The following is a 25,521-nucleotide window of genomic DNA, read 5'->3' as shown; positions in this document are numbered from 1 at the left end:
TACAGTAAAATATATATTAAAAAACAAAACAAAAAAAATTCAATGTTGAGCAATACCATTCATATTAGTTTCAGACCAAATGTCTAAAACCCATATTGAATGCTACAAGCTGAAGACCTATTTATCATTATTTTATTCAATTCAACAATCCATAAAGGAAGCTACATGATACTAAAATAGTCTGCATCAGCTACAATAAGATCATAAAGAATATGAAGCTCATTCTATTTAAGAGTGCAGTACACCATTACCAATAATGCTGAGAAAAATAAAATGACAGAAATTCCTACTTAAAACATATATGTGTGAGAGAAATAAGAACATGCATTTACACTGTATACATTCACATGCAAACATATACATACAACCACAACCACATACCTAAACACAAAACACACACACACAATTTGACCCTGAGCATCACAGTGTCAATATCTTGTTTCTTGTCCTTTACCCTAATTAACGGTATTGCCACCAAATGAAGGTGGGTAAATAATTTTCGACTTCTCCATAACTAGTTGTACTGAGCAGGTAGCTATGTGAGAAACTCTTGTGGTGCTATACAAGGGAGAGATTCAATCTTTCATGTAGGTAGGTCTTCCATAGTTCTAATTGTAGCTTAATACTTATACTGTACACATACCCTTCCATTTACATGAAGGATCAATATTTTGTATCAATATCTGACTGTTTGTTCATTCCTTTTTTTTATTTCACCTTTCTTTACACCATATACATTTGTTTGTGACTATGAAAAGGTCTCTTTCTGTATTAGGGCAAATAAAAAATCAGAAGATACACACACTAGATTAACCCATTGACTTCTCTGAACTTTGTAATACTTGTTAATAAAAAATCCATATTTTATATATATAAAAAATTAAATTCATATTTCAGTGCTATATAGGAGTTCCTGTGACATCAAACCTAGAATTTCTAGATTTTCTAGTGAAGTTATAAACCACCACAAAATATTCTTATACATCATAAAAAGATTATGTATGCAATACATCCATTCGGTGCCAACTTTGTCATTGCTCTTTGTAGAAAGAATACAAAGAGCAATGACAAACTTGGCCCCGACTCTCCAAATTAACATACAAACAAAGTGTCCAAATTGGAACTATCAACTCTGGAACAAAGAGAAAGAGATCTTCTGACTATCTATAGAATCATGAAAGGAATGGAAATCATAGATAGGGATGATTTTTGAAATGGGACAATGGAAAAACAAGAGGACATGGAAAGGAACTCAAAAAGGATAGCTATAGAAGAGATCTGAAAAAAGAAAAAAAGCTTCCCACATAAGAGTGCTGGATACCTGGAATAAATTAGATAAGGAAACTGTGTACAAACACTATTCAAGATTTTAAGAAAAAACTTGATGCTGAAAGATGGGTCACTATAAGCAAAGCTCCCTTCCCGTATAATACAACTAGGTAAATACACACACATACATATGGGACCAATGACAGGTACCTGCAGGATGGACATCAGAAAGAATCACCTCCTTGCTACCCACCTTCCAAACCTCTCATCACCCTTGTCAAGTCTGCATTGTATTTTGTCACTGATAACCAATGCTTTAATTCCTGGGGACACAACTTTGCACCAAAGAGATGGAATCATAGATGTGGTGAGGGAGAGATATTTAGGAAGGATGACAGAAATGAGGCATAGTAAAAGTTAAAAGTTATTAACATTCTTCTTTGAGCGGAACTTAGTCTGCAATCATATAAGAATGTTGTATGACTGATTCATAGGGATGTCACTGAACTCCCTAAAATGCTGAATGCATAAAACTTATGCAATCAATACTTCATGCTGCGACTCAGTCTATGGATTAGGCCAAACATCTCTATCAACTTCACCTGTATTTTCTTCCCCTTTTCACAAAGAACTGACAACCTGCAATTGTTTCTTAGCACTATAAATTGATGACAGAAACTGTCCCTCTTCAAATACTAGAGACAACAGTCTAAATCTTCTTCACAGATAAATCTATGGGAAGGTTTACCAACTATTGCAAGCCACTAGGGGAATGCAGGTTTCTTGTTAGTGAAACTTCAACAACAATATCCACCAACCACCACCCTGTTTCCTACTATGTGGCTGAAGATACAAATAACCCTTCAAGAAACCAGGAGCATACTACTTAAACATCTACAACAACTTTCCACCTGCATAACACAACACATTGATATAGAAACATTCATACTTAGATCACAAACAAGCACCAACACCTAACTCCCTACTCCATTAAACTCCTTCTGACATTAGCCCCACAGAAAATTCTTCCCAAGAGTAGCAAGAACCATACTTACACAACTACATTCAGGTCACCATCTAGCACTAAAATAATACCAACACATTACAGGGCCACTGAAACAATCTGCTCCAGATGCAACCATCACACAGATGATACAGAACATTTCATCTTACACTACTACACTCTAACCATTCCCAGACAACACAATATTTCTTCCTTGAATGACTTATGAGCTAATCCAGTGGCTTTTACCAGTTACCTGGGTGCTGTGTGTCTCTTGCAAGAGAGTTGCGGTAATGGATTGATTGACTGAAGCTTGTTAATTTACTTTCCTGTAGTTTGTGTATGCTTTCTTCTATGTGGGCTTTATTGGTCTTTCAAGTTCTAGGATAATCTTCACAAGAAGTGGTCTGAAGGGATATCATACATGGTTTCCCATGTTGTTTGTTGTTGAATACAGTGAACACATTGTATGTATAGAGTTGTTGCTTGTTGGTTAATTTTGAGTGGCCATCTAATGGGGTGTTTGCTGGTATTTAGTAGGTTTAGGTTAGGGAGCTGCTGTAGCATTAAGCATTAAAATCATATCACCAGAACATCTATTCTTACAAAAAAAAATCCTCCCTATCTCAAGTGAACGAAGTTATATCTGGTAAGGTGCCTCTGGAGGAGGCAAAAAGCTGTTATCTTTGCTCTGAGCTGCAGCACAATCCTGATTCCATGAAGGAGCTTCATGCTGAAATGTGAATGGTGAAGCTACTGGGACTGACAGGAGTGCTGCTAATGCTATATGATTTGCGAGGTTGTTTTGTGTCAATTACTGAAAAAATTCTAATGTTTTAAAGATGGATGATACTGCTTACAAGGTAGTTTGTATGAGGAAAGGGACCATTGGATTCATGGGAGTGGAGAGGAGCCTGTGAGGGACGTAAGAAGTAGGAAGTAATCACCATATTGTAGACCTGACCATGAAAAGTAAAAAAGGTCAGGTATATGTAGAAATAGGATGATGGTGGTATAAGTGTTTGAAAATGAGAAGCTGCTGTGTTAAGAACATTTGGGAATGAGTTGTCTGTAAAGGGGTTATTTGTTTTTCATGAAGGGTTGTAGTGTTTTCCCAAGTGGGTGTCTGGCGTAAGGTAAGAAGCTCAGATTTGTTATGGGAGGGTGTGGTAAGCAGGTGGGAGTGAAAAGTCATGTATGGGGTTCTTGCATTATACCTGTGACTCTTCTTGGTAAGGTTGTTTGAGTGGGAATGCTGGAGGGGAGGGGGGGGTCATGCCAAGGTGGCAGATTACAATGCACGATAAGGAAGATGCTGGGTGGTTTTGACCAATGATTAGCTAGGTTTGGGCATGGGAAATTGAGTAGTGGATGACAAATAGTCCAAACATGCACCTACTGGAGACAACATTGTTCCTTGGTATATCCAAACCATTGGTAGTTGAAACAGCAGTGTGGGCATGAGTAATATCTTCTTATATCTTAGGCATCCTATATACAAATGAGTTGGGAATTTGGGGGTAATTTAAAAGTCAGTATTAGAGTGGGGATTAGGACCTCTTAATTTTTTTTCTTAGTTCAGTAGACTTGCATTCATTTTTTATTGAAAATTGCTGTTGTTCAATGTTGCATATGGTTTTGTTTAGACTGGGGCATTAGTAAAGATTAAAAGAGACAGGAATCTGTCTTTCTGAGTTCTTGATTCTAGCTCCACTTTTAAGAATCCATCTCCTTTGGCCTACATTTGGAAGATATTCCATACACAGTAAGTTCTGTTGACTTCAAAGAGACACTTTGTTGTAAGAGGTGGTACACTAGTGGTATCTAGGACTACATCAGGTCCACTCACTTAGTCTCAATATGGGTATAGAATGGTAGTTGATAGGAGGTAAAGGGAACACGGGCTGAGGGAAATACTTTTATTCCTGACTAGTTTCACCTGAGTGGCTTCTTCAGAGGAATAGAGTTTGAAGTCAAGTTGGTCAATATATATGGCATTAAAAGGAACATGGCAAAGTGTCAGGTTGGTCCCCCACTCGACCTCATCTGTCGGTGTGATGAGTTATCGCAGCGGGTGGACCAATTATCCGTCTGTTGGTTCGCATGGCTGAAATGTCCATCTGGATCAGGGGCTCTGTGTTTATTGTTCATGACGACAAAGTGTGCTGCTGCTTTAGCCTATATTAAATCCCCAGTCCTCTTATTGATGTTATCATGGATGTTGATAAAAACGGACTCCATCACCTTTCTTTCTTGTCGTGTGATGTTCGTATCAACATTCGTCACAATGTATAGACATAAAATGGTAGCTTATAGGGCAGAATAAGTTCAGAAATGCAATTCTGGAGTGACGGTCAATGACTCTGGTTCTGATATCATTCAGTTTCATCAATGGTAATGATTTATGACCCCTTTGAGAAAGAGGTAGGTAACTGCCACTGTGTTAACAAAGTAGATCACTCCTGGGTTTGGGGGAGGCATCTCTGTTCCATTTATCAGGAAGTGTCTGAAAACAGGGCAGTGATGCAGTATGGGGACTGAGTTTGAAAAGGTTGCAGCTCCCTCCTTACTTTGTCTTCTTCATTTCAGCTCTTCCAGCAATAAGGGCAATCTTGCTGGAACCAGCTTCTCAGCCAGGTGATGGTGAGAGGGGTTATTTTAAAGACAGGTGACAGTAGTAAGAACCTCTTCATGAGAGTGAGAGACAGAGATAGAAGAGAGGGAGGAGAGACAGAAGAGAGAGATAGAGATAGAGAGACAGAAAATGATAGAAACAGAGTCATTTCCTTATCTAGATTATTTCATCAAACTGATACAAATGTAAAAACTGCATTTCTTGGTATACTTCAACTTTTCAGTCTCTCAAAGACATCTCATTTTCTCCTGAATTAAATCCATTTCTTTAAAAGATCTGATTACAACATACATGTTCCCCTTCTCTCACTTTTTTTTTTTTAATCAAATGAGGGCAGGTCCTGTTTTTCTAATTTCTAACCTTTCCTTATCTAATCCATTTTTTAGGATGGGGACTATCTTAGTTGCTGTTCTTAGTAGTCTATCAATCTTTTCTTAAAACTTTCTTTTTGAGTGTGTTTTTTGAATGAGTGAGTTTAATTTCTACACTGTATCTTTATGTACACAACTTCTATCTAGCATTTCCATACTCAGCTGTCATTACTTACGGGCATACCTCATCCAGTTCACTTGTTTACGACACCTTTGATAATTTGCTTCCCACTTCAAAAGTCTGCACCGAAATACTCAGATAACTCAAGAAAATGTCAGACAACAAAGGTAGCCCAAGTTGAGTGTGTTGCGATCCATGAGCACCAGTGAATGAATGACTTATTAACTTCTCATGAAAGAATATTACCCCTTACCTTGAGTCACGCTGGTCACACGTGGTCAGGTTTATGGTACAAGAACTGTTCTGTCAAGGTGATCGTGTGGAGATCCTCCAACCTCAAATACCGCACCAGACAGGATTTGGTATTCTGGAAGAACTGTTAACGGAGTCTGAACCAGACTAGATGTGGATTTTTTGCTGCCGAAGCCCAGCACTAGGAGCCTTCTTTGCCTTTCATGAGAAAAAAAAAGGAGGATGATAAAGGTGTGGGGAATGGAGGAGATAAAAGGGAGGGTTGAAAGTAAAATCAAAGGTACGGAAAGAAATAAAATATACCAAGGAAACGAGTATGGGGAAAGATGCATCCAAGGGAAATACCATGAATAATAATATTTGTTGCTGTTTCATTGACTACCCACAGCCCTACAACACCTGGCAATGATACTTGTGTCCTCCCACAGACCTCTGGGAAAAATTACTAAACTGTGGCTTGTTTTGTATTAATGTGAGGCTGTTCCTATACCATTGACATGTAGCATCAGGAAGGAAGTAGTCACCCGTTGTCCACTCTCCTTACATGAAAAGGTGGAAGGATCAATCAATCTATTTCTCCTGGTCTCTCTTGCAGAAGACCTACAACCTTTGGGAAGCCTACAACAACCTCTGGGTAGGACCATATGTCACTCTGAGAACAGTTATTGTATTTTTGTCTGGGGAATGTTAGTGTTGGGCAATGTAATACAAGGTGTCCTGCATCTTTTGTGTGGTGGTTGCATTTGGGGCAGTTTGAACAGTGGCCAGGCTTACTCTGTGCTGGAACCATCTTAACCTCTTCAATACGAGTCAAGTATTCGTGTGAACATCAGATTGCCTGATATACAATGATGCATCCCAATATGCTCATTACAAAATATAAAGTTATTGCTGTTATACTAGTTATCTTCACCCTGAATAAATATAACATCACAGAAAACTAGATCAAGCCTGTTCACAGAATACAGGGGTCACTCAGATCCAACAAAATGAATATAATCAGAAAGCCACTGTGGAACTGTGGATTTTCAGTTGATGAATGGAAATTAAGGCAATAATTATCATTATTGGTTAGTCAGGTGTCAATGAACAATCGACACTAGAATCATGGAGAAATCTGCCATCTTGAAGTCTACCCAGAGGTCCTCTACCCCAGTTATGTTTTGGTAATGTTTCTGTACAGCCAAAGCTGAACAGTCATGTGCTTCAGCATGTGCAAGGTGGCTTGGCAGAGTGAAAATGATAGATGACGAAAAAAAAAAGTATATGCATTTCATAATTCATAACTAGCACTTCTGTCCTGGAGGATAATATCGTGCATAAGAAATAAGGTCATGGAGAAGTAAAAAATGGATTCAAGGAGGATTACAGAAAGGAGGGTCTGTTAAAATGAAAAGTAATCTGAGTGGAGATTAGTGTCTCCAGTTATAAAAGAATACTGAGTGACTGGTTCAAGGGAGTGTGAATTCAATCTACCGATTGTATTAAACCTTTGTAGTTAAAACTCAGTATGGAAGAAAGGATAGATGAAGGATGATTATATATAGACAATCACCCAAGCTGTAGCCATGATTCTTCTGTACAGGTCACAAGGGAAACACGAAAGATTATTGCAAGAAGCTTAGATAAAGTGGTTGAATTAGCAGCACAAGGATTACAATGAGTGGGAAATGGGTAGACCTTGGCACAAATTATTTATTTTTATATTTCATGTTGATGGAATTCCAAGGTGGAGATCATGACCCTTGGTCAGATTCCCAGTCCTCAACCCCAAATCCTATCCCCATTACATCTGCGAAGTAGCTGGGATGGGGCCTGTTTGGAACACCTGCCGTGTAATCACAATTTTGAGCAGCCACATCAACTCTCTCCAGTACCTGGGGGTCTGGGAGCATCTTTCTGCTAGAGAATGGGATGAAGACATTCACTTCTGTAGCCAAGTGCTGTAGATCATGGGCATTATTTTCACAATGAAGTGGGGGCCACACTTTAGTAAGCCCTAATCCTTGAGAATGAAATAAAAGGAAGAAAGTGGCAAACTCTTTCAATTGCATGCTGTAGGAATGTCAATGTATCCCCATTATATCCTAGCTATAGATGCGATAGCTGTACTAATCTCTGATGCAATCTGCCTACCAGTTGTATTCCAAAGGAGAATGGTAAATTTCAATGTGGTGATCACATCAAATTCATGGGGAAGTGCCTTAAAAAATAAATAAATAAACAAATAAAAATACAATAATAAGTCTTGCCCAGTGGGATGGCTAGTACTCATTATGAACACTGTTAACCCTTCCTGGGCAAAAGTCAGGATGGAGGGAAGAAACTTGCAGGCCCACAGGGACTGGCATCAGCATCTGTAACATTTTTGATACATTTAAATTTCATCAAATTCATTGCTGCCTTGAATTTCACTGAATGGAAATGTATAGCTCCACAGTGACTGGCAACACTCCTCAGGTCCTCTCACAGATATCTCTAAGGGAGAGCCTTTGGAATGTTGTATTAGCGTGGGACCGTTTTTATATCACCAGTCGAAAGTAGTTGGAATGTGGTAGCTGCCAGCTCTCGTGAAAAGGTGGAAGAAATACAAATGAAATCGTTTAAGAGGAATCCTGGGCTTGGTCTGCAGACCAAGTGGCAGGGGCAGTGCTTCTAGGTGGAGATGAGGGTGCTGGTGAGTTTTGATAATAGACAACAGAGATGATTCTCTCTAATCAATTTTACAGGACAACCATAAAGAGATACCTGTCACTCTTCCCATACAAATGACATAATGGATGGAGAAGAAAGAAAGAGAAATGAAAAAGAAAGGTAGGAGGGAAAAAGAAGAAAAAAAAAAGGCGGGAAAAGAAAAAAGACAGTGCATCTGGTATGCAATGAAGAATGCATAATTAATTGGCAGCAAATGCTACTGAAAGGTATGTAAAAAACTGTATTTTGTCGCTGGCAACCAGTACTTCTATCCTTGGAGCTATACTTCCCCAAAGAGGTGGAGTCATTGAGGGTGATAAAGAACAGATTTAAAAAACTGTATTTTGTAGCTGGCAACCAATACTTCTATCCTTGGAGCTATACTTCCCCAAAGAGGTGGAGTCATTGAGAGTGATAAAGAACAGATTTAAGAAGAGTAACAGAAATGAAGGGCAGTAGAAGTTAAAAAAGATCCGCATTAACGAGTGAAGGCTAGTCTCTGATCACAGCACAATGCTGCGTGACTGGTCTGTATGGGTGTTACATGCTTGAAGGAAGGAAGGGTTTCGAAAGATTAGATATGAGGGAAGATAAAAAAGTTTGAGGAATACTGCCACTGCTTGAACTTGAGCAGGTGAGGACAAGAAAAAGTATGTTAGTATGCGTCACCAAGACCTTTGCTCAATATCAGTTACTTGCAATCAGTTATGCAGTGACTGGTACAGAATGAGGATTCTCCTTAAAAAATAAATAAATAAATAAATAAAATAAAATAAAATAAAAATAGAAAAAAAAACTATATCTCTAGAGCTTCTGCAATATATAACTAAACAAAAAAGAAAATACATAAAAATGTGTAATCATCTTATTCCATTTGCAGCTTTGAAAGCATTGTGAGAATTGAGTTCTTTGGCTAACTGGTGCACCATTAAAAGTTATATGTGATAAAAAATATATAATGTCACTAGTACAATATCGGGGCATGTACTTTGTGTACATTATGTATACAGAAACAGCCAAGACTTTCAATGCCAATAAATCAGCCCATATTGAGCACAGCAACTGATTCACCTAGTCAATTCACATCTTCACAATGAAGAATCACAACAAAGAGATGTCAACAGGAATGATGACCAATTAATACTATTTATCTATAAGGAAAAATAAAATTGATCTAAGACCAACACCTATGCCAACGCCCCTTCCAAGAAACAGGTTATTTTCACTCAACGAGTCACTCAATAAAGAGTTTGTGTTGCTGTCTTTATACCATTCACTAAGATGAATTCTTTCCTTTAAGAATTCAGTATATCCTATGTTCATGCATGGTCAATATATATAGATATTTCTATTTATGACACATGTTAGAAGAGATGACAAAAATCAAATCAAAGTTACTTGTGTTAATAACAACACTCAGGTTCCCAAGCAGGGGGAGATGGAAGCACACAGTCATCAACTGCTGCACATGTGGTTTGAAGGAATAAATCATACATATATATTTCTGGGAAAAAGGAAGGATGTCTCTTCAGTTTTTATGGATTCATAGAAGGCATATCACATGGTTGAATGGAAGGCATTGTGGGATATATTGCAAATGTATGGAACAGGAAAAAGGTTGCTGAGAGTAATTTACACACGGGTAGCAGAGTTGTTCAATGTGTACATGGACAGGGTGGTACATGAGGTAAATGGGAGAATGATGGGTGGGAGTTTGGAAATGGCGAGAAAGGAAAGGAAGGGAAAGTAAGCCAGTTGTTCTTTCTGAATGGCATTGTTTGTGGCTGGGTCAAAGGAGGGTCTATGGTAACTAGCGGCAGAGTTTGAGATGGTGAGAAAAGAAAGCTGAAAGTAAGTCTGGGCAACAGCAAGTTGATGAGGTGTACCAGGGAATAGTGGATTAGGGTTGCCATGTAATGAAACAGTGGGGTTACACCAGCTTTGGCTGTTCAACCCTGCTACAGAGAAGCTGTGTCTTGCTGCATTGCTTCTGATCCAAGCAATGGATGTGACAGTGACAACCCCTCATCCAAAACAAGTTAAGATATATATGGCAACAAATGAGATGTGGGATGAGTGAAAGATGGAGGTATACTTTTGCTGGGCAACACCCTTGTAAGGTGGCAAGGGCCATTTTGGCTTAAGTATATACATATGTACTTTACCTGAACTCAATTTCACTTTCTTAGGAAAAAAAAACTTTTAAGTGAATCTGAACAGAGGGATGAAGACACCACATCATATTTCCAGGTTGGGACTACTGGAATAAACAATGTGACAAGCAGCATAGTTACTTTTATCAGGCAGCAAAGAATATAATTTCCTGAACTGCTCAAGTGCTGTGAGACTCGAGTTCTTACAGGAATAAGTGATGATCTCCTTAGTGGGAAAAATCCCAGACAGGAAAGAAAGGGAGACTGAAATTACATACGAGTATAACCATTTATATGGTCAGACTGATTGAAGGAAGATTTGGTTTTTCCATAGTTTGTAAAAAAAAAAAAACACTATTATCCCTTTCCCTGGTGTGCAGACACACTATCTTAGCTGCAGAGAGAGATTATTTCACTGCAATATCTTTCATTCAGGCCACTGCCAAGTAACTTCATCCAACTACTTGAATGACACAGGGTTACATTCACAGCTAAGGATATTTACACTTACAGAAAAGTTCAAACACTACTACTACTACTGCATTCAAAAGGTGAAAATCTAAGCTAATCCAAGGAGGGATTACATTCAATGAATACTCGTACAAAAAAAGAGTAGGAGGAGAATAAGTGGCGGTAAAAGTTTTGGATACGTACGTGAACATTCCATGGTGGTGCAATGCGGAAAAGGGGGGAAACTCTTGGGTAAAATCTTTCAACTTTGTAAGTAACACAAGGTTAGCCTAAGTTTAGGAGCAGACATACATTTCTGACAAAGTTTCTCCAACCACCGACATAAATTTTTTATTGACGAGAATATTTTTAATATTTTCTGTTTGTCCAAATGTCTAATGACAAGCAAATTTATTTGAATTTTCAAAAGTGGAAGAAACGCATCAAAAATATTTCTGCATATTCACAAGCACTATGATAAAAATATAAACAAATATCATTCAAGAGTTTCCTGTGTGTATTGCACAGGGTTGTGGGTTGGATTAAAACAAGTGCTCACTCAACTGGTCAATTCAATAAAAAATTAAAAACAATAATATATGTACAACTAAATGAATAAAAACTATGGATGACCTGTCAAAGTGAATCACCAAGAATATGGAATCACATCACCCACACTTCCACTTTACTAACACATAAAATAAAGTTGACATAACATTTATCTAAGCTTAAAAAAAAAAATCTTTCATTTTAACAAGTACCATTCTTTTACAAACACTTCCATACAGGATGTACATAAAGCATTCATCAGGTCCATACCTTAACCTTTCAATATGATGGCACACTATAGAATCTAATTTGGATAATTACAAATAATTTTATTTGGCTAAAATATGAAATGAAAGTCTCAACTCCTTTTTTCAGTCCACGAGTCATCTTTCACCTGAATAAAACTGTCTTATGATTGTTAGAATAAGATCCATAAACTACAATACCATTTTCAAAGAACATCAGTAGTACTCTGAAATACCCTACAATTCTTTTTTGATCCCACACAACACTTCATGCTTTTCTCTCATAGTTTTTCACATTGACGAGACCTTTACTGATTCTCAACTGGATGCCACTAGGGTAGTTTTTTTTATACCAGCAGTGCTCAACTAAAGTGCTGTCTACCTAGAGTGATGACAGCATTTTTGTCGAATCTGAAAAGATCCATACAAGTGGCATGGTTTTGCGTAAAAAATTCTGTCCACCTACAGTGAATGAGAAAGGAGCAGAATGTATCACTGAGGTAAGAATTAACCATGTCTGTCATTGTCTTGTTAGTGAGGAGGGAGGTTGTGTGCCGCAACCCCTCTGTACAGGGGCCCATTTTGCTATGGGCAGACAGAATTTTTGGCATGAAACCATGCCACTCCTATGGGTTTTCCCAGATTCGACAAAAGTACCGTCTGCCTCACCCCAGGTGGAGAGTACTTTTGTCAAGCACTGTATATCATGGTTTAAAAAGTACATCCCAATAAATGAATAAGGCAACCTGTAAAAGGGGTACCTAGCATGGTTAAACTGACCTGCAATGACCGTTTTCTTTTTATTTTCATATATAATTTTCATTGTACTTCTATGGCATGGGTACAAATTTCTAGATATAAACTATCAAAATTGATCACTGTAACAGACATCACCAACAATAACAAGCAATAATCTTCTTAGCTAGTGGAGTGTACAGTGTCCCCCCCACAAAAAAAAAGGATCAAAAGATTCCACAATGGAGTTCCCTAAGGAACAATACCTTCACCTACACTATTCAACTTCTTCCCATGTGATCTCCCCACACCCAATCCAGAGCAAAACACCAAGTATCTATGCTGTTGTGAAGTGCAGCCAATGACAAAGAGATGGTCCCACATTCATGTAACAGACAACAGTCGTATATAGATGCAACACATACAACAGTCCCATATTGATAGAAGTAAAACAGTCCAAAGTTTCTTTGCAGAGAAGTATATGGGAGGTTCTGAGGAGTGCTGCCAGCCAATGTGGGGTTCAAGTTCTCCACTCAGTGAAACTCGAGGTAATAATTGATTCATTGGACTGTAGTTTACCAGAGTTTCTATGTGCACACCCTCACAATAGATCATCTTTACAGATGACCAAATATCCCAGCACAGCAACTCCAAAATGGCTGCTAAGAATACCCAAATATAGACAAACTAGAACAATAACTAAGGAAGCTTGCTAGCTGAGAGGGTTAGGGTGTCGTTACTTGCAGCAAAGGTCAAGGGGATGGTGGTTCGAACCCTGCCATCAATGAAGTTGAATCAAGGGCATGGTTCATTGAATTTCATGCTACAAAGTCCTCTGTGAAGGGCACTGTCCTAACCTTCTGATAAGGGGGAGTTTGTGATGTTAAACCATATCAGAACAGTAATTAAGACAAAATAGATTTGAGATCTCCATTCAGAAAGCATCACCCTAGACAACTAAAAATCAAAAACATCCTACAATAATAAATTTTAACAGCCAACTCCTTCCATCGAACAAGAGACCTAACATCCTGGGCCTCATATGTCCTTCAGCCAACACACTAAAGACCCACCAATGAAAATCAATAAGAAAATAAAATAAGATCAGCAGCAAGCACAATTTTTGATCATCAGAAAGAAACTGATCAGTCTACATTCAGTTTTTAAAAACCACATTCAACTGCATCTCCCTGGCATGGTTCCCTACACTCAAGATAAACCCAGACACCCCACAAACTAAACAAAATGGAGCATCAAGGCCAGGCTGCACTAAGACCCGATATGAGTACATCAAAGAAGAATAAAAAATTAAATACTATTTTACAATAGAATGAGAAGTTGTATAGGGTATTGCGCTCAACAAGTGATCATAAACAGAACATTAGTTTGAAAGATGAGGACAACAAAACTTATTCTTGTTCAAGTACAGAAGGGAATGAGATAAAATTGGCATTTCATGCCCCAGTACTATTGTGCATTTAAGAGCCACCTAACTTTAAGTACTACCAATGACCTATTAATTCTTTGAGGAGTGATGGTTTCTCTTTGTGAAATAAAATTGTCTGACATTAGCCCAATAATCACTAAAGGTGATAACACAATTCAATAGGCCAATTGAAATAACCCAGAACCCTTTAAGGAGTGGTAAATTCTCCTGACTGAATCAATTAATCAATAATCAAATATATTCTGTAATTAACCTATATAATAAAAAAAAATTCAAGGGTAATGACAATCCTCAACAGGTTAAATAACAATATTTATGAAAGCTCATGCACACACACAAATATATATATATAGGCACACATTAAACAACCACACTAGCCAATCCACTATTCCTATTCCTTCCATTATCAGACATTTCATGTAACACACCTAATCCCAGTGCATAACCAGTTTTCATCACTTTTCATGCTGTTTGGTGAAGGTTTGCTCTTTGGACTGTATTGTATTGATGTGGGACTGTTTCTTTGTCACTGACCAAAAAATAGCTGGAAGAGGGAAGCTGTTGCCAATTGTCAGCTCTCCATGTTTGAAAAGGTGAATGAAATACAGATGAAATTGTTAGAGAGAAATCCTGGGCCAGTCCAGAGACTGAGTGGTGAGAGGGTTAACAGGTTTTGAAGATGGGCAGCTGTGTTATCTATCTTGCAAGATCACAACATACAAGTACCCATCACTGGTCCCTATATATATAAATATATAAAGTAATCCCTCCCATATACAAATTCCACTTTGCCAACATCTGAATAATCTTCAAAGCTATGGCCCAATTTGTTTGGATATGATGATTACTTGTATATATAATTCCCAGGTTGGAGAATTTTATAGGCCCGGTAGCTCAGTTGGTAGAGAGATGGCTCTGTGATCTCACAAGTCTTGTATATATAAAATACTTATTAGTTTGGTTCTTTGTATGTATTTATTGTTTTCATTCATTAGATTAATACATGAGTTATATGTATTATCTATCACTTCCATTCCTTTAGAAACAAACAAACTGCCCCAGTTGCAACTATCACACAGATGTCATTCAACACATCTTACACTGGCCTGCCCTAGTTATACCTAAATAACAGCACAATATTTCTTCTTTGAGTGACTTATGGGCCAATCCAGTGGCTGCTCCCAATTACATGGAAACCATGGGTCTCCTGCAGGAGAGACCTAGGGCAACTGATTGACTTATATTTTTTCTGAACAAATTACAATGAAATAATTCCGACAGTTGTCCCCTGACTTGAACCCTGGACTTGCATGGTAGCAGGTCTATGCTTCTACCGACTACACTACTGAGACTATAAAAATTCTTCAACCTGGGGGTTAATCTAACTCCTGCAGGATTTGTGTCGACTGCTAATTGCCATCCTAATCTCAATTTTACAAAGAACCAACCCCACTTGTAGCTAGTGGTGAAGCTGGTACATATCCTTGATAGACTTTCGTCATTGTAATACCTGAATAGAATCACCAATGATGACGTCATTGGCGATTCTATTCAGGTAATACGACAAAAGTCTACCAAGAATACGTACCAGCTTCACCACTAGCTACAAGTGGGCTTGGTTCTTCATAAAATTGAGATTAGGATGGCAGTTAGCAGTCGACACAAATCCTGCGGGAGTTGGATTAACCCCGAGGTTGAAGAATTTGTAGTCTCAGTAGCGTAGTCGGTAGAAGCATAGACCAGCTACCATGCAAGTCCTGGGTTCGAGTCCGTGGACAACTGTCGGAATTATTTGATTGACATCGTCATCATTGGCGATTCTATTCAGAAATTAATAAACAAGTGTATGCCAATTTTGTCCATACAATTTTTTTTCAAATGATGATACATTTTCAAGATGGTTTCTATGTGCAGTGGTTGTATTCCTAAAATTGATGAAATCACTAATTAAAAATAAACAAGTAAATAAACAAATAAATCTACCCACCACATTCCATACCACACATGAAGATGAAAGACAGTAGGATGATGATGACTTTTCTCTTTAGGAAGGAATTTCTGGGGCTGGGTAGGTTTGGTTAGGTTAGCTTAGGTTATTACCACCCACAAATGACTATTTCCCATTTTCTACATACTTCCAAAACACTGGTACACAGTTTGTAGACTCACATACCAAACTTATTATTTTCAAAATTCGGTATCATTATAATTGTCTGGTGATTTCTCATTAAGTCTAAGAAATATTTCTTTAGAAAAAATAAATATCATAGAAGTATGACTGCCACCCAGACCCCCCCATTTATTAAGATTTTATTGTTCACTCTATTTTTAGGAATCACGAAAAAGTATTCATATTAATAAAGAAGTCAGAGTCCCAAGATGATAATGACTAATCTTTCTCACTTTGATTTAATACTCTATATTATTATTATTACTATTTTCATTATTTTTTATCTATTTTGTATTTTTTTTTATCTCTTTTGTATTAATATTATTTTTTTTATGTTTTGGACCTGATGTCACTCAGTAGAATATCCTGAAACCACTGATGGAGTTGAATTTTTGTTCTTAAGTAATAAGGGTAATTCGTGGTTCCATCCTGTATAGGCCACAAAGTTCACTACACCTTTATGGGCATACAGCCCCAAAGCCAGCTAGTGAACATGTGGGGAAATCAATTCAACTGGCACCTATAATCTAGCTGGGTTAAGCAGCCACAAAACCAGTGATCTAATCAGTAGCTTGCTGCCTTACGAACTGAATTTTTACAGTCAAAATACCCAAAACACTTATTCATGCCCCAAAATACCAAGAGAAATTTGAGTGTTTTGGGTGATGTTGCCCAAAACACCTTATTTTTGACCCAAAACATCAAAAGAAACCAGAGTTTTGGGTGACATTCTGCTCATGCTGTTTGGGTGCTTTGTATGACAAACTCAAGGTCAAGGCACAGTGTCTTTTGTGCATCTGATGAGGAAAGGTCTTGAGAAAAGGCTTTTCTCAAGACCTTTCACTCGCCAAATGTCACTTATTTTAGTTTATTACTAAAGTGGAGGGAATGAACTTCTTATTGCCTTTAAATTTAGAAATGCATCAATGACATGAGAAGAGGGAAGGGGAATCCCTTGGGTATATATGACAATCCCTGTGGACAAAATCTCAGCCAGTCAAGTAGAACAGGACCAGAAACCATGGACTTAATATAATTTCTTTATAATTCTGAACAGTCATAGTTTTTTACTTACATATAGTAGCTAAGTCAAACACTGCTAGAGGCTCTACCGTCTATGACATCCACCAATAGCATGTCATTTTATGCTCACGCCATTCAAACGGCCAAATTTACACATCGCGGGAAATTTAATTCATAAAAATGTCGTGCGAGTGTATTTTACTACAATCATAGTAAATTTCAACCAATCACATCATCAGTTACATATCGGTACATAGAAACATGAAAAAACATGGCAGCCTGCATTCAGCAGTAAATAAAAAATTTGTTTGTTTCAACGAGAAAAATGAGCTAGAAAACTCCAATAAATGGGCAACAGACCCAAATATACGGACACTACTAGTCTCACAGATTATCATGATACCAAAACCAGGGCAGGGTATCACAGGAGAGCTGAGAAATTGTAAGCAGAAAATGAGTCTTTCTTTTTTATCAGGTCGGGTAACAACAACGTTAAACATATTGTGGCATCTCAGCCGCCGATGCAGAAGTGTCCGTCGAATCATCTTTACATGCTTTATAATGATCTATGCTGGTACTCTAACCTAATGTAAAGTAATATTATAAGTATAATCCAGTTATATCTTGCTATTGAACATTGTGTGAAAAACTGTACTTGTTGATATGTCATACCTTGGGCCGCCATACTGGATTTCCGCCATATTGGCTAATCAAGGCAATAGTTATTTCGTAGTTCTCCCAACTTTCCGATGCTTGAAAAACGAAATCTAGGGTACTTCCAACCTCTCAGGTCAATTTGGCACTACATTTCCAAAAGTGTTGTTACAATGTTATGTATATAGACTTGGCTACACATTTTTTGGCCTGATTTCCTAGGACAAAATAGACCCGATTTGGTACCTTTCAAAATGCAATATCTCGGGAACTAAGACAGCTAGATGGATAATTCAAATTGCATTGTACTCAGAGTGATTTTCTACATCCCATGATAACTACTTCAGCTCAAATATCAGGAATTCTATTTTCATGTTTATCTAGCTACATGTAGCTGCTGTATACAATACAAAATGCAGTCCTACTCAAACAGCAAGGATATTCTCTGCTGGGAATGTGTCAGTGCATCACCCAACACATTCCAATTTCTTTTCAATTTCAATAATGTCTCAAATGTACATCGACATTGCTTTTATTAAAGATAGAGTAGCACTGTAACTGTTGGTGTTTTGGGGCATTTCAACCAACCCAACTTAAACTTTTCAACTTTTGTCATTGAGCTTCCTTTATCTTTAATCTTATTAATATCGCTATAGTACTTATCCCACCCACCCCAAACCAGTGTCTATGTACTGATGGTCACATTCCTACAATCGGTGTTCTAAACTTGCAGCTTCTAAGTAAATCTACAATTGAATAAACAAAAGGTTAAAGTGACATTGATGATTGATTGATCCTATCATATCACTGAAATGTAAATTTTGTCATAGATATAGCTCGAAAACCGACTTTAACCGACTATGCTTAAAAAAATTCATATGCATAGTGTAAATATAGAAATACAAGTTGGATAACTTACCACAGTTCACAATGTTTTTATTGGAATTATGCTATATGGCTCCAAACAATTCCTCCTCCACAGCCATTGATGCCGTATCCGTGAGGCTTTGTTGTTGACGGGAAATTATTGATCAAACCAATAAAATTACGTTAGTCTTACAAATATAATTCCTTTGAAAAATAATACTATGCTGCTATTTATTCGCAAGTGTTCTAAAATCAGAATGACCTATTTCACTGCTGCTTTAAAAAATAAGTAAACAAAAACTGCCCGACACCACTGAGACGAAAGCGTCTGTACACAAGTGACGTCATGATACAGGGAACATCTATATAACACAAATATTGAACATCCATGACATATAAATCTTATATCAGAAAACTTCAAAAGAAAATTATATAATGATAAAGTTAATTTCTAAAATTATTTCCTGAAGGTTAAAATTATAAAATCCATAGTATTTTCAAACAACTTATGAAAAAAGCAAGCCTGCACTGTTTATCATGCGTTTGATGGGGACCGTTTTTATCCTGCAAATTGAACACTGAACCTCAGACCTGTTCTCTGTTCTGTTCTGTGAAATTTGGAAAAAATAACCTCAGACCGATATGGGTGGTTGATTATATTAGTCGCCTCTCAGGTCTGGGACCTGAGTGGTAACCATAACCAAAAAGTATATTCGGCTGCAGCTATCCGTATAGTTCCCAAACATAGAAACAAACATTGCTATGACGTCGCGTTATTGCACGGGGAAATATCATGCAGACTAACGAATTTGTACACCATTAATTTTCTTGTGATAAATATCCACATTTATTGGCTATTTTGACGGGATCCGACTTAACTTAACTTTTCAAATGCCAGCCACTTTAAACTGCTGCTACGGATCATGTAGTGACTCGTGTTATGAGAATAGATGGATCCGTTTTCCCAAACCACGTTTGGACTTGCCAAACACTGAAACGGGACAAGGTTGTCCAATTTAAATTCAGATATGGTTTATTCATTCATTGTCAACTACAGAGTTTGAGAGGCTTAAGCCAGGTCCAGAATGTGCCTCATGCAGATCTGCATGTAGTAGGTGGCAGTGTTGAAAGCTGAGCTGTGTTGACACTGAGTGGACATGAGGAAAAAATGCCAGTCTCACAGATGCAATTCCTATCTATATCACTGGCTTCTACCATTCTGAATGTTTTGAACTCCATAAGTAAATACCCCGGGCAGATAGTGCATTACCGAAAATTTTGGGGTGTATTTCCGTCAATGCATTACCTACTTTAATTGTCTTAGATCGGTCTGCGTTACTGCGTATGTGTGTGAGTATTTATTACAAAGGAGGAGCATGCCGACAGGAGACCTTTTGGTCCATATCTAGGTCGGATGCGAAAAAAAATCATACATACATACATATACCAAGGCTTTTTCCCCCTTCCAAGGGAGGTAGCCAAAAAGGGAAAGGCATAAAAACACTCCCACCCATTTCATCCCTAAATACACTCCACACCCCTCCCACCCTTCCTCTCATCTGAGCACCTCCTGGATGACGGGTCATCCCTGCACCCTGCCCACCGCCCTGGGTCAGAAGCAGTGTCGCAAGACACAGTACATCCACAGCGAGGCCGCTTCATTTAATCGGCGACCCCCCCTCTCCGTCCCCCTTTGCATATAAGGCGAGGACGGGGAGAAATCCCTTCGGGCTGCGTCAAAATTTACTCACACATACTACCCCACCCCCACTTCCCCGCCCATTCCTCCTCATGCAGTCACAACATCATCCATATACAACCATTCTCCACTCACCTCTGTCTTCCGTCCTCTCCCTTCCTTCCTCAACAGACATTCCCCTCTTCCCCAAAGCCCCCTTCACCCCATCCATCCACCTCATCCTAGGACGTCCCCTCATGTTCACTCCCTCCACATCTGCCTTCCATACCTCTTTTACCAGTCTTTCTTCACTCATTCTTTCCATGTGTCCAAACCATCCTAATATTCTTTCATCAACCCTATCTCCCAAATCCTTTTTCACCCCTGTTCTCCTCCTCACCTCCTCATTTCTCACTCATAACAATAATAAAATAAAAAATATATATATAATAATGTAAATAACAAATAAAATACATAAATAAATGCATAGGTATAGTTAGATAATAAACAAACAGGTAAATAGAAAATGATAATAATTTGACATACAACTAATAGTAAATGAAGATCAGACAGGCAAATGATAACAAAACAAAAACAAATAATATAAAATAAATGATAATCACAGCATCTTGCTTAGGTGTTTATCTAAATGATTCTAAGCTTCGAACTGAACTACATTGCACTACCTGTGCAGGAAGCCCATTCCATTCATTAACTACACGGTTGCCAAAGTTGTTTCTACCTACTTCCAAATTGAATCTATCTCCGGACAGCTTGAGACCATTATTTCTTGTCGGATTCTCATTCAGTGTGAAAATTTTGACACTTTTGATGTCAATTCCTTTTAGAATCAGACCTGTATCAAGTCACCTCTGAGTCTAAGCTTTTTTTAGGGGAAACAGATTCATATGTTTTAGGAGGATTTCGTATGATTTATTTTTCATTTTTTGAACCAGCTTTGTGGCTCGCCGTTGCACCCTTTCCAGTCTGTCAATGTCTTTAATGAGATTCGGTGACCATACGGAAACAGCATATTCCAAATGCGGACGAACCAACGATTCATACAGCTTGCTAATGAGTGATGGACTTTTGAAATCAAAAGATCGCGCAATCAATCCCAGAATCCTATTTGCTTTCTCAGAGGCTGAAATACACCGCCCGGATGATTTGAGGTCGCCACTGATAATTACGCCGAGATCCCTTTCACCATCCATTTTTGTCTAATTTCCAAACAACCTATAATCGCGCTTACTGTTATTTTTACCTATGTGCACCACCTCGCATTTACCCGTGTTAAATCTCATCAGCCACTTTTCAGACCATTGCTGTAATTTATCCAAATCCTCTTGAATATCTAATTGGTTTGAGTGATCATTTGCCACTCTGCACAATTTTGTATCCTCAGCAAATTTGGAAACGGTAGATTTTAGTCCATGGTCTATATAATTTATATATACTATGAATAGAAGTGTTCCAAGAACCCTGAGGAACTCCACTTATAACATTTTTCCATCCAGAAGTTTTTCCATCTAAAACAACTCTGTTTTCGACCATTCAACCAATTACTAGTCCAACCTAATAGGCTACCACTTATTCCGTGTAAAGCTAATTTAGTAAGTAGTCTTTCGTGTGGGACGGTATCAAAAGCTTTTGCAAAGTCTAGATATATTAAATCTATATTGTTTCTTTTGTCATAATTCGAGATAACTGTGTTGTAGAATTCGAGTAAGTTAGTCACGCAAGAACGTTTCCGTCTGAAACCATGCTGGCTATCATTTATCAAACGGTTACTTTCTAAATGATGTTCGATAGCATCTCTGATGATAGTTTCCATTATTTTTCCTACGATTGAAGTCAGGCTTATAGGCCTGTAGTTATGTAGTTTCTTTTTGTCACCTTTTTTGAATCTGGGAGTAACATTAGCTAGATTTCATTCTCGTGGGACATCTCTGGATATAATGTATTTCTTGAAATTAATTTCTAATGGAACAACAATATCATTTTCATTTCCTTTTAAGATTCTTGGATGCCAACTGTCAGGCCCTAGTGTTTTATTAACTTTGAGTTTTTCTATACACCTTTTAATTTTTTCTTTTGTTATATTTACCGTAGTGAGTAAGTTTACCCTAGACTTTTCACAGGTTTCAGTTTGGAGTTCACTTTGAGGTGTTTCGTTTACGAATACCGAGCTGAAATAATTGTTTAAAATATTACACATTCCTTCATTTGAATATTCAAATTTACCGTCAGCAGATAATAGTGGGCCAATGTGATTCCTGAAAACCTTTTTATCTCTAATGTAACTATAGAATTCTTTGGGATTCTCTTTGGATTTATCAGCGATGTTAATTTCGTATTGTCATTTTCTTTTTTTTGTCTTTTTTAAATCTGTATTGATACATTACTTTCATAGTCATTAGATGCACCAGAGCACTTATATTTCTTATAAGCCTGTCTCTTTTTAGCAATACTTTTTTTCAGTTTCTTTGTCGAGCCACTTTGGGCGAGCCTGATTTGGGGGACGTCTGCCCTTAAAAGGAATGTAAGTATGAATCATCTTAGTAAGCGTATTTTGAAATATTTCCCACATCTGATCTACAGGTCTTTCGCTTAATTTTGCCTCCCAATCTGTAAGCTGAAGCTCCTGACGTAGTCCTATGAACTGAGCTTTACTGAAATCGGGTATTTTAGAAACACAAGTATCTATTCTAAAAAAATTTAGGAGTTTGAATCTAACTAAGTTGTGATCGCTATTTGCAACAGTTTCACCGACTTCTACATCAGTTACCATGCTTTCGCGGCTAGTGATCAATAGATCGAGTAAGTTTCCATATATGTATGTATATATATATATATATATATATATATATATATATATATATATATATATATATATTTATAGATATTTATATATATGTATATATATATACATACATATATATATATATATATATATATGTATACACACACACACATATATATATACATATATATATATATATATATGTATATAAACACACACACACACATACAAAAATATATATATAAATATATATATATATAAATACTGTATATATATATATATATATATATATATATATGTGTGTGTGTGTGTGTGTGTGTGTGTGTGTGTGTGTGTGTGTGTGTGTGTGTGTGTGTGTGTGTGTGTGTTTGTGTGTGTGTGTAAAAGAAGGGAGCAGGTTTTCGGTAATGCAAGTGGAGTTAAAAACGACAGCATTGTTGAAGTTATTCAGTTTTTCTCGTATTCTCGATTTTCCTAATTATAGTTTTGCCACTAACCGGGTAAACTGAAACTAGATCACTGTATTCTTCTGTTTCTTTTCATTATTTGAGCTCAACGTTTCGTCTTAATGAAGACATTTTCAAGAGTAAACTGAAATAACAAAAATTACATAATTACAGTAATGGTGACAATTGTGTAAAAATAAAATATACAAGAACAATACTGGTAAAATATGGGGGATACAATATAAATGCATACAGATACGATGACAATGGTACAAAAATGAAGTATACAAGGACATGAAAAATCAAAAGAAGGGAGTGATAAGGAAGTGAATACTTGGATTTAAAGGGAGGTGAGAAAAATTACAAGTTAGGAATGTACGGCATATATACCCATGGGTCAGGTGGTCGGACAATGCGACCTCAGAGGTCACGGAGTAAGGGGGGGGGGTTAGGCGGGTGTGGTTACCGTAGGGGAGAGGGAAAGCTAGAGGAAGAGGGAGGAAAGAGGTTGAGGTGGAAGGGGAGGAGAGGAGACAAAGAAGAGAGGGGGTGGAGGGAGGGAGGAGTGGAATTTTTTTCTATACTTAGAGGAAAACAAAGGTATACTAGATGTCATATTTGATTGGATGTTAATGATTGGAGCTCTGTCTCTAATATGAAAGGCTTCGAGCAGTTGTAGCCTCCTAGGGTCATCACTCGTTCCAATAATTTTGGTGGCATTAACCAATTGCTCCCTGCTGAGTACAGCGCTGGGAATATTTTTTTGTGATATTCTTTAACTGCTCCCTCCTGTAGATGTAATGATAAGCGACGGCTGACTTTGCATTTAGTAAAACCGATGTAGGTATGGTTATAAGGCTTATAATCCCCCGAAGAACATGTATATTGGTATACTACATTGGTTCTAGATGTGATGTCTGATGGTAATGCAGGGAGGAAATGATTAGCATAAATGATGCCATGTTGAGCAGGGTAAATGATGATATTATGTTGCTTCATCAATGTTAAGCCTATGATGATATCAGCAGGAAAGTAAACGTCAGCTACGTAGGTGGTAATTGGAATGGCTGGACACTCATCTTTGAAGCTAATGTCTAGGGAACGTTTACCAATGATTGGGAATGGTATACCATCTACATTGCAAAGGTTGACGTCGGGGGGGGGGTCCAAAATGGTGACACATTTTGTTTCAGTGCCGAATCTGTGGGAACTGTGTACTGATATGATGTTAACTGGGGAACCCATGTCGAGAAATATTTTCACTTTGGTGTTACTAGACTTAGCATTGAAGGTTAAGAAATAGGAAGACATGTCTGGGATATCCAGGGTATGTACCCGTAGAGTTGAAGGTTATCTTAGTATGTAGTAACTGGGTGTGTACTGAGTCTTTGTATTCTGAAGTCACAAAGGAGATGTGTTACGTGAATTCCTTGCAGATGTGTTACGTGAATGTCTAGCAGGAGATGTGTTACGTGAATGTCTAGCAGGAGAGTGATCTGGAGATTCTGGTCTGTGTTGCCTCCGTGCTAGCAGTACACGGCAACGGTCACTCGTGTGGAAACATGTACCGTGATGCTCGCAGTATCGGTTCGGTTATGACGGATATATGTGGTAACACGTGTTAACGAACTGTTCATCCAGGTTTGTGGCAGTATGTAAAAAAAAAAAACGTGTTCTTGAAGAAGAGCGTTGTCGTAAGCGTTCTCGCGTCCGTGATGTATGTCACGATCTCGTGTTATGTGAGGGAGACCGTGTGACCTGGGCTATTGTGTGTGTGGGTGCTATGGGTACTGACTGGTTTTGTATCTGAGTGATAACTTGGTCCGTGTCAGAGAATTTCCTGGAGAATTCGCCTAATGTGATACCTGGTGTGAATGTAATGGTGCTGGCTTTCTGGAGTGTGTCTGGGTGTAATTGGGAGAGTAGGCGAAAGTATGCCATGAGGGAGACTACGTG

General features: G+C 37.9%; 1 protein-coding gene across 13 annotated transcripts in view; it reads right to left on the bottom strand.

Annotated features, from left to right (window-relative positions):
• Brd7-9 (Bromodomain containing 7/9) overlaps positions 1–18,981 on the bottom strand; it is a 50,901-nt gene extending 31,920 nt beyond the window's left edge. For 10 of the 13 annotated variants that reach the window (XM_076184326.1, XM_076184338.1, XM_076184332.1 and 7 more), the window contains exons 1-3: positions 18,691–18,981; positions 5,653–5,849; positions 382–558 (exon numbers count right to left, since the gene is read on the bottom strand). In XM_076184326.1, coding sequence (XP_076040441.1) covers positions 382–421 — 40 coding nt within the window. In that variant the 5' untranslated portion in view covers positions 422–558; positions 5,653–5,849; positions 18,691–18,981. The remainder of the gene's footprint in view (positions 1–381; positions 559–5,652; positions 5,850–18,690) is intronic. The other 3 variants (XM_076184329.1, XM_076184331.1, XM_076184328.1) reach the window with 2 other exon arrangements.
• Between the last annotated feature and the right edge of the window lie 6,540 nt (positions 18,982–25,521).

The sequence above is a fragment of the Oratosquilla oratoria genome, chromosome 4 (assembly GCF_046742065.1).
Source record: "Oratosquilla oratoria isolate Oo_2021 chromosome 4, ASM4674206v1, whole genome shotgun sequence".
NCBI classification, from domain to species: domain Eukaryota; kingdom Metazoa; phylum Arthropoda; class Malacostraca; order Stomatopoda; family Squillidae; genus Oratosquilla; species Oratosquilla oratoria.
Note: the sequence above shows the minus strand (reverse complement) of the source record. Positions and strands in the feature narration are given on the sequence as shown.